Genomic DNA, 9,883 nt, shown 5'->3' on the forward strand with positions numbered 1-9,883 from the left:
TTGAAAGGGTCACTTGTGCTAAACACTACGCTTAAGTGCATCTTGTTAAAGAATTCAGTCTGTTCTCTTACTTTCTTTTGTCCTGCTGATGGTATCATGTTACTGGTTTGTTATCACTATTTTAATATGATTTGTAGTGCTGTCTCTTGTGAGGACAGTGAGTGGGACAAAAATAACAGATTCTATAGAATTTCTTTCTCTGTGCTTTTCAGAAGTTGCTGCAGAGAATCTAAGGAAAGTTGGATTAATTCCAGACCTTCTGTCAATTTTAAGAAATTTTCTTCATAATGAAAAGATCTGCGCCTCTTGCTGTGGAGTTCTCTGGAGCTTGGCTGTCAGTGGTAAGTAGAACACAGCAAGTATTGTGTCTTGACTCATGTGACCGAGAGGCAGCAGGTATTGTGCCTAATTGAGTTCAGACGTTCCTGTTGCTGGGTCTGGATTTTCCTTCTTTCTCCCATTCTGGTGGGATGTCTCTACAGCACTACTAGAATAACTTTAAGTGATCCAGAGTTAAATGAGAGGAAACTAAAATCTAATGCAGACTTTTCAGCAATCCTTTTTGTGATAAGTCAAAGTCAAATCTTTACTGTTTAGGCCAAGGTATGGCTTATGAACAGCCTGTCAGAAAGGAAAAGGTTCCACACAGCTACTGGCTTGTCAGTCATGTGGTTTTGCTCTGCTCTTAGCAGAGGGAGTGCAGCTTATTAGATTAGGTATCAGAATAGCATTTGGAATTAATAGTATCTTACTTCTTTGCATCACACTTCTCTTGGCAGCACTGGGCTAAATCTTGAGTTGGACATTTCCTAGAGACTTGCTTTTCCAAAACAAATGTGATTGGCAAGGTGGCAAGCATATTCTCCTTCATTGTCTTAGAACTAACCCAGCATCATCCCACAGTGCTGGAGAGCCATGGGTCATTGCTGGAGCTGACCCCTTCTTATGAGACCATGCTGGGATTTTTTTAGGCGATTTGCTTCTGTGACCTGTTCTTGTATAGGTGTGTGGTGTTCTAATCACCAAGGACAGCTGAAAGCACAGAATATGCACAATTAGACTTGTGCTTTATTCCCTGTGTGCAACAAACCACTCATTTGATTTATGTGACCTGCTAAATATTCATCCTGCAGACTGTATTCTGTCAAAAAGGTGGTTATTTTTGGAGGTTTCTTGCTGTGATCCCCATGTATAATTTAAATGGCCAAGAAAACTAGTTCCTGGAGAAGTTCAGCTTTCTGCAATGAACATTGCTATTTATTAGTCCTCTAAAAGTTGATTTGGTTTTGTACACTTGAAATTCCTTCCATCTGCTGTTGTCCATGCTCAAATAATGTTGCATTACTCCAATGCCATCACCCATTACAGTTTTAACTGATATAATTTGACATATAATGTGCTTATGATATTACTACTTGATTAAGTAACTCTGATGCATTTCCTTTTTGTTATGGTCATTCAGAAAATAACGTAGACCAAGCATTGCTGAAAAGTGCTGTCCCTGTCACCTCCGCAGTCCTTCAAGAGCACCTCCAGAATGGAACAGTTACAGAGTCTGCTTGCTCAGCTCTATGGGCACTGTCACTCCAAGGTGTGTTTTCCCAGCTTTCTCGTCCCTTCTGTGTGGAAGAGGCTAGTATGCCAAACCTGTCTGTCTGTCAGTGGTGATCCTTGAAATACAGGCTGCGTGGCCTTCGCAGGCTCTGCAGATGGCAGCAGAGTTAGGAACTTGCATCCTCTCTTAACCAGTCTTCCATGCACTTGCTCTCTAACACTCCCTAATGAAGCTATTTTTGATGAGCCATAGCACTTATATAACTAGATGCTGCTGATGGGTACTGTAACGATGGGCAGCTACAAGACGTTGTTCTGCAGAGCATTCTCTCTGGCTTCTCTCTTAAGACCAAGAATCCCATTTGTGTTACTCCTTTGAACACAGCATTAGCGTTGTGCAGCATGGGCTGGGAGGTTTGTTTTATGCCATTTGCTTTGTAAATTGGGAACAGTATTCCAGGTTAAAAAATAAAATGTCTGTCTCTGTCATTATTGTGTGCATTAAGAAACACACCCTCGCAGTACTACTCTGTCTTATTTCTTCCTCATGCAAGAATATTGCCGTATGTTTCCCTACTGCACGTATGTCATCGTTCTGCTAGGAAGAGCCGAGTAAAACACCCTAAGCAATCTTGTTTCTAGTCCCCACCAGCAGAATAGGTTGAGTATTCAGGGCTCTCCCTTCCTTTTGGCTTGGAGAATGAAAGGGAATCTTGACATGGAAGATGTATCAGAAATTTCTCCTAGACCCCTGGATTAATTCATGCAGAGATTTTATTGGCCCTTTTTTACTGCAGCATAGGTTTTCACATGCTTTCTTTGTAACTTTTACCGCAATTAAAAGTTGTTTCAGAAACAGGAGGCAGAAGTTGAAATGCTGATGAGTGTTTTTAATTAAAGTCTTTTGAGTATATTGAAGTTTTGGGGTTTTGTGTGTGTCTTTTTTTTTTTTTTTTTTTTTTTTTTTTTTAAAAGGTTGCTTAACTGAAAATGAATACGAGCCCACAACAGCACTGCTGCTGGATGCACTCAGGATGAATCCAGAAAGACCGGTGCTGGTGAAGAACACCTGCCTGGCATTAGCAAGCCTTATAAGGCTATCTGGTAACATTCAGCAATTTGGTTTTTTTATTAATTGCGAATCAGCTCGGAAGTGAATGTTTCTGTATAGTTCAAGAGTTCATAGAGTGGGATTGGGATTGGCGTCTGCTCTCCCAGGTTAGTCTTTTCTGTCAGGGCTGGAAGAGGAAACAGTGAAACTGGAGGTGTGAATCTTTTTCTTCCCATGGACCCAGCGTACATTATGAGAAGTATTAGATCAGTACATTTGATCAATTAGTAACTTGAGAGTGTTTTGTTACTTATTTTACAATGAAACTGTTTCAACTGTGCAAATGGGTGGAGCTCAATCAATGCGAAAACAGTGAACATGAAAGTACCACTTCTGCCATGCATGAGAGTGGTGCCTGCCTATACGGTCTCCTGGTTCTTGCCCAAATCGCTTTAGAATAGCTTTTAGGAAGGCTGACAACAATGGACATGACTTCCTGGAAAAATATTACATGTGTGCTAGCTGGAGCAGGGGACTGGAAGCAGATAATGCAGCCTGTAGCTACCAATTAGCCCAGCAGTGTTTGTCTCCCTTTCAGAACTATCAGCTTTGAGATTTATAACGGATTCGAAAGGCAGCGGAATAAACCTGGTCAAAGATGCCTACCACCTTCACTTTGATGATCCAGAAGTGGTGGAAAATATCTGTGTGCTGATGAACGAGATGGCTCAGTATGGTGAGATGGTGGTGGTGGTTGTCAAGTTTCTTTCTCTCCCCCACCCCCAAAAGACAGTAAAGAAAATCGTAACAGCAGCTGCTTGGGGACATGTTAGTTGCTCTCAGGAAAGACTTACTATATATCTGAGAAAGGAGGATGAACTGGAACTGAGAGTTCATCTCACTTGTTCTTGAATAATTATAAATGCCCCTCGATGTTGTAACTTCACCTTATCTTGTCTTCTGTTTGTGTAGATCTGGCCCCTCCCCGCTCTCCTTTACCTCCTGCTGACACCATTGGCAGGTGTAACCATAAATTATCCTGTTCATTTACATTACAGATGATGTTGTGCTGGATATGCTGTCCCAGAAAATGGAAGAACTGCTGTTTGAAATAAAAAGCCGTTTTCCATCTAGTGTGGTATGTAGAAGTCACTGTGGTAATAAAGGGTGGATGCTTAGTATATTGGTTTTGGTTATGGATTTTATCATTCTCAAATAGCTGGAATTGCATAGTGCAGAAATTTACAGAATTATGTGTATATGGGGTGGAGAGTGAGTTTGTAAGAGTATTTCTAACTACTGAAAACAAGTAGTTGGAAGCTTTTTTCTTTATGCTGTAATTTTTTTAAAACTATGTTCTGCGCTCTCGCAATATTGCACTGCGTTCATTTACTACATTCTTCATACTAAAACAGGCTGAAGTTTACAGGAATAAAGCATAGGTATATTACATCCAATTATTTTTGCTTTGTAAGTGACATCCTTAAAGAAAACCCCAAACAACAAAACCAACAAAATAAACCTGTGACAGTTTGCCTGAAGATTTAACTTGTCTTGAATTCCAACAAGTAGTCAGACTGAAAAAGCTTAACTGTAGAAATACCAGAAACAGCAAGTTATTGAAGCTATTTCATGTGTTACACTAATGTTTCCTTTGCAATGGCTTGCCATCAAGAAACTGGCAATTATAAGTTTGTTCATCAAGCCAATAAAACTGGTTAGTCTTATAACTTTGCTCTTTTTAGTTATGCATAATTTGTCTCAAAGACAGTTACACGCAAGCTTGTTCCCCTGTGTCTCCTGCAGGCACTGCCTGCACCATTTTAGTGATCACTGTAGCTATAAGGTAGTGCAGAAAAAAAGAATCACAAAAGAGAAGAAAGCTCCCTCTTCTGTTGTAAATGTAACTTGTTCCCGTGTCCCCTGTTGACAGACAAGACCAGAACACTCCCGTTCTGGCAATACAGCGAGCGACGTGCAACTGCTAAATCTCCAAACCCCACTCCTTGTTACCTTCCAGTATCCACTTAGATTATTTAAATCACAGCATTGGTATTCAGTCTGGTAATTACAGTTGGTTTGGATTTTGCAGAATCAGACCCCACATATGTTTAAAACACCACTCACTTTAAGGGCTTACGTCAGACATGGTGTTTTTATTAATAAAGAATATAAAAATAAGTGAAGCAACAAGGTAATCTTGTATTTGACAGTTCTCACATTTCTCTCCAGGAGATAGTGACCCTTGTGGATGCAACGCTTTTGAAACTGCAGAAGTAGAAGAAAACCTTTCTGTGTAAGAACAAGAATTGTACACTTCTGGTTCAGATATAAAAGCCAGGATCCTCCATAAATACTTTAAAGATTTTTCTCACAAGAAAGATTAATACTGGGCCATTAGTAATATATAAACAGTTATATATTCTGTTGATTTTTAGGTACCACAACTGTGAGACTAACAGCAATAATTAAGAACTTGCTGTACTTTGTAGACTTTAAAATATTTGAAATAAAGATTTTAGTCTTGGGAGTTTCAGCAAAGCAATGACAGTTTCTTCCTTCATCTACTCAATTTAAAAACACTTTTTAAACTCAGTGTGTATTTCCTTTGCAGAAATTGAACCAAGTACTTCACAAATGCAGGCATTTGTTGCAAGTATTGCTTAAACATGGTAGGAGGCATTAGGCATAGGTACCATCCAGAACAGGGATACCAGTAGTATCTTTTATGGCAGCAGTCAGGCCCCAGGTTAGGAAATATTGTCTTTTGATTTTATGAAGTAGCTGCTGTCAGTTCTAAGTTTGCCCTGGAATGTGCCATGAAACCAGCAAATGCTGCAGATAAAAACACAATGTAGAATCATTCAAGTTTTACAATTTTTGTTATTAGATTTGTTCTTAACAGCAGCTTCCCATTTCTTTTTCTCTAAGGTGTACAGTCTCATAGCTGCTTGTGCATCCTGAATCTAAAAGAGAACAGAACAGGAGGCTTAATGAAACATAGCTCATGGTTTAAGAACATTATTGTTAATAAGCAGCTAAATCTTCTATCATTTTAATATATCCTTTCAATTAAATTTCATAAACTCTTTCTAGCTTTAGGTTCTGTGACTAGTGAAAGGGGATGAATCTCTCTTCAGAATGCATGGCCCACCACAAGGCTATGCACTTCTCTTACTGATTGTGACTTGGAAAGCCATAATGAAAAAATACTCTTCATACAGTATCTTGGAGATACCCTCACAGTTTGTCCTGCTTTCTCACTTCTCTCCTCTATTATTATCCTCCTGTCCACTGAGAGAAGGGAACTAACTGCTGAGATTCGGTAGCAGGCTCTCGCACTACTTTATCCAACCTGTTACAGTACAGTGGTGCAGAATGCTGCTTTTGAGGTAAGCAGTCAATACCTGAGCATTACTTTTTTCCCCTAAAGATCTTAAAATAACCAGAACTAATATTTAAACAAAATACAATTGCCTTGGTAAAATAAAGTTTATGAAAATAAGGAAATAATACAAGTGGTATGAGACACAAAAGAGTAAGCAAGCTTAGATGGCAATCTAACTGCATGCTGCTGTCCAAGCAGAGCTTCCCAACTTTCACTGAGAGACTAGAATGAAGCCACGGCATTCTGGATTGAACCCAGATCTTAGAGCTAATGTGTAGCACCTTGTTGATCTACCCCAAAATGTGTGTTCTGATGAGATACATACCGAGCAGTGCTCTGATGTCTGCACTTGAACATTCAGCACTCTCTCACAGAGCAGTTTCAATGACGGCCGTGAACTCTAGAAGGAAGAAAAAAGAATCATGGTGTCTCGCACTACTTGAAATATGTATGTGTGTATACATGTAAAAATATTAGTTTTAAGTGTATTCCTCAGTAAAGTATAACACACATCTCGGCTTCTATTGGTGAATGGTCAAGAAGAATTAATGAATTACAAGATTTATGCATGCCCTGCTGAGAGGACTTTAACTATATTACCATAACTTTAAGATTTATGTTTGGGGTGCTTTGTTGTGAAAAAGAAAACCTGAGTATATAGTTATAAAACTTAAAATATCTCCTGTAATCTGAACCTTTACTCCTGCAGTCTAAACAGCCATCTATTTTTTTTTATATTCCTATGGAAATGATACTATTCCAGTCTAAACAGAAACTTGAAGCCATCTATTTTTTTTTTTTATATTCCTATGGAAATGATACTATTAAGAAGATCACAAAAGGCTTACTGTAAGTAGAACTGTACTGTCTTTGTTTGCTATCCAGAAAAGCATTATGAAGAACATGCAAGTGCTAAAGAATGGGAGAGCCACTGAATTTTGTGCACAAGTATTACTGGTAATGTTTGTACTGAACTAAGTAACTTACTGATGTAAGCACTAAGTAAGCGTTCAACTAGACTAGTTGTTTCAAATGACAAAAAGCAGGCATCCCTGTTTCAGGTAGGAATGAAGGAACAGGGTCAGGTAGGGGCAAGCATAGGAGGAGTGAGCTGGCAGCTGGGAGTCAGAAGCTCGAGTCAGATGAGGTGCACATTCCCATCAGTTTCTTACCTTGACTCTCTGTCTGAAAGGCTTGTATCTTTGTGTGTCACGTATTTTCTTCTTAGGATGATCAAGAAATAGGACCTAGAAGAAATGACATTTCCAGTCCAAAGTGTGCTGTTGTATGGGAATTTATACAGCTGAACGTATAGCTTCCTGCTCTTTCCATCCATCCCTTATAAAAGATAGTTCGAAACCATGAAGACAAGACCAAGATCATCCAGCCACTGGCTAGGTTCAAGCACCACAGTTCTACTTAGTGTAAGAAAGTGAAATGAATCTGGAGGCACCACCTGTAGAGACTACCTGCAGTGCTGGTACAGCATGACAGAAGGTACCTGTCTCTGGTAACCATGACCAGAGTGCTGAGCTTTGGGGGCTAAGCAAAGCATGCAGATTTTCTATCGTCCTGTTTCTCTCCTGGCTCTTCAGTAAGCAGATCAAGTGCTATTAGCAACAGAGTTTGGAAGCTGAAGAACTTTAGTGGGCAAGTGACTAGGGCTATACTTGGTGCAGCATAAAATAACAAGAAACTGAGGTAACGGCAATAAAGCTGTAGTTTCTAGGAGTTTAGGTGTGTTCATCTGATCCAGACAGATGTATTAGAAATTTAATCAATCTTAAATATTCAGAGCCTTGACTTCAAAATAACAAATCTGCAGCCACGTACCTTTAGATCGTTGCGTAAAGCATGTCCAACTAAAATCCTTCCATTCAAGATGTCAGCAACCTCCTTCTGAACCGTTTTAAAATCTTCACCTAAAAATACCACACAACGAAGCACTGTCCATTAGATGCACAAGACAGCTAAGCAAACTACAGTTAGAACACTGCATCTTTTTTGTGAAGGCAATTGTATCCTTGGGACTGTGGTTGTACAAATTCGCGCAGCACACTAAATCCTCTACCTGTTAAAAGAGTGTTATAGTATGGGAATAATAGGAAATTTATTTCCTTTTAGTGCTATGTTCTTTATGGAATTCTCTACACTCTTTTAACAAGTAGAGGATTTAGTGTGCTGCAAAAATTCCATAAAGAACATAGCACTAAAAGGAAATAAATTTCCTATTATTCCCATACTATAATCCACAAGCTTATTTCTTTTAGTGCATTAGTGACTGCTCTGTAAAAAGTACTTCTTCCTGCCATTTTTCTTAGAATTCAGACTACGTTTTGTTCTCTGTTCCCCAAAATAGGCCTAACTTTTCCAAGCTTGGCCAAAGAGGCTTCTGTGATAGCCTGTTAGATTTTTCTTCCTTAAAGAATGTTTTTTGGGAAAACCCCTCCTACCTGTATTTATATTCTCGGGCCGTATGCCGCTGACAGCTGTTCTGTAATCAGTCACCTTTTCTGTAGGCTTGACATACTTGTCATAAACGCACTTTCCAAATTGGTTCACGATGGACACACGAGCCACGATACTTTCTTCACCCTTAGGTCCCACTCCCACCATCTCACAGTCCATGGCTACAGCTCGTGTCAGCCTAAAAGACAAAGGACAGCTCTGTTACAGGGACTGCAGCATGGAGTTCACAAGGTTCACGTGTTGATGGGAATGGGGAAAACTCGGCAGTTTGTCTGCCAGCAGACTCATGGAGATGCCAGCTTATGCTGTGCACCTGCAAATGACAGCTATCAGAAGACAATTTCCATGCCTCTGCTGCCATCCTTCCTGCTGGAATGCAACTCACCCTTCAGAAGCCTTTTCTTTAACCAGCACCTGCTCCACAGACTGTTTGGATGGACCTGTTTCGAGTCCCAGATTTCTTCTAGCAATTTTTGCTGCTTCAGGTCCTATTGCTGCTTCAATATCTTTGGGATCAACGTCATCAAACCAGATTTCAGCCCTGGTAAGTACAGATTTAATTACATATAGCAGTCTTAAAGTGGTCTTGCATCTTTATAGTGTAGGAAAAACTTATTTATTTTTTAAATTAAGAAATTAGCTCTGTGAAAATTAGTCTAGTACTATCACCCATGCAGGTCTGTTGCTGTATCTGAGGAGCAGGGGCAGCCTGTGTCTTATTTCTCCCAAGACTTAGTCTGGAAGAGTGCAGCTGTTTCAAATGTACTGCCCCGTGCTCCTTATGTACACCTGCTGGACTAAATAATCACATGCATGTATGATGCCCTAAGTACTCACTCTTTGGGTTGCTGCTCCACATGTTCTTCAGCTTTCCTCCTCTTGTGTTTTATATCACTTTTCTCCTTTAAAATAATGCCATTTTTCTTTTTTTCTTGGCAACCTTTTCCATTGCTTTTGGTGCTATTTAAATTCTTATCTGTTGCAACCCTCTTGGATTTTGGCTTAGCCAAAGGAGGATTCTCTTTAGCGGAACCATCGTCCTTTTTATTTGTGGGTTTGGCCTTTACCGCGTTCCCATTGACCGCTGGAACTTCTTGGTTATTTCCCACTTTGAGTGGATGCTTCTTTTTGGTGTGTGTTTGACATGTAGGGAGGGACTCGTTGGAGCCATTTGCCTTTTGTTTCAGTAGCAGAAATGAGGACAAAAAAAAAAAGGGGGGGGGGGGGGGGAAATAATTATCTTTCCATTTCTGCCCCCACCACTGCTCTGCCTCAGTGCCAAGCGGCCCCGCACTCTCCAGCTCTAAGGGGATGTCGCGCTGCGGGTAATTCCCCATCCCTGCCTGCGGCACTTTATTTATCGACACAAAGCTCGTTATTTCTTTATTACCACCTGCCCCGGGGGGCTGCACTCAGAGAAC

At 40.1% G+C, this 9,883-nt stretch overlaps 2 protein-coding genes across 2 annotated transcripts in view; one reads left to right on the forward strand and one right to left on the reverse strand.

Moving 5' to 3' along the window:
- STKLD1 (serine/threonine kinase like domain containing 1) overlaps positions 1-4,894 on the forward strand; it is a 13,792-nt gene extending 8,898 nt beyond the window's left edge. Inside the window, exons 13-18 of the mRNA XM_035897665.1 lie at positions 213-344; positions 1,457-1,591; positions 2,530-2,658; positions 3,204-3,341; positions 3,664-3,743; positions 4,838-4,894. Of these exons, the coding sequence (XP_035753558.1) occupies positions 213-344; positions 1,457-1,591; positions 2,530-2,658; positions 3,204-3,341; positions 3,664-3,743; positions 4,838-4,885 (662 nt within the window). The 3' untranslated portion in view covers positions 4,886-4,894. The remainder of the gene's footprint in view (positions 1-212; positions 345-1,456; positions 1,592-2,529; positions 2,659-3,203; positions 3,342-3,663; positions 3,744-4,837) is intronic.
- Positions 4,895-4,935: 41 nt separating this feature from the next.
- Positions 4,936-9,877, reverse strand: REXO4 (REX4 homolog, 3'-5' exonuclease). Its single transcript, XM_009642280.2, has 7 exons — positions 9,300-9,877; positions 8,848-9,003; positions 8,447-8,640; positions 7,827-7,915; positions 7,166-7,240; positions 6,319-6,393; positions 4,936-5,571 (listed from the first exon to the last, which is right to left on the reverse strand). The coding sequence occupies exons 1-7, from the start codon at positions 9,797-9,799 to the stop codon at positions 5,470-5,472; spliced, it is 1,191 nt and encodes a 396-aa protein (XP_009640575.2). The 5' UTR covers positions 9,800-9,877; the 3' UTR covers positions 4,936-5,469.
- Positions 9,878-9,883: the final 6 nt, after the last annotated feature.

This window comes from Egretta garzetta, unplaced genomic scaffold, assembly GCF_000687185.1.
Source record: "Egretta garzetta isolate BGI_Z169 unplaced genomic scaffold, ASM68718v1 scaffold417, whole genome shotgun sequence".
Classification (NCBI taxonomy): Eukaryota; Metazoa; Chordata; class Aves; order Pelecaniformes; family Ardeidae; genus Egretta; species Egretta garzetta.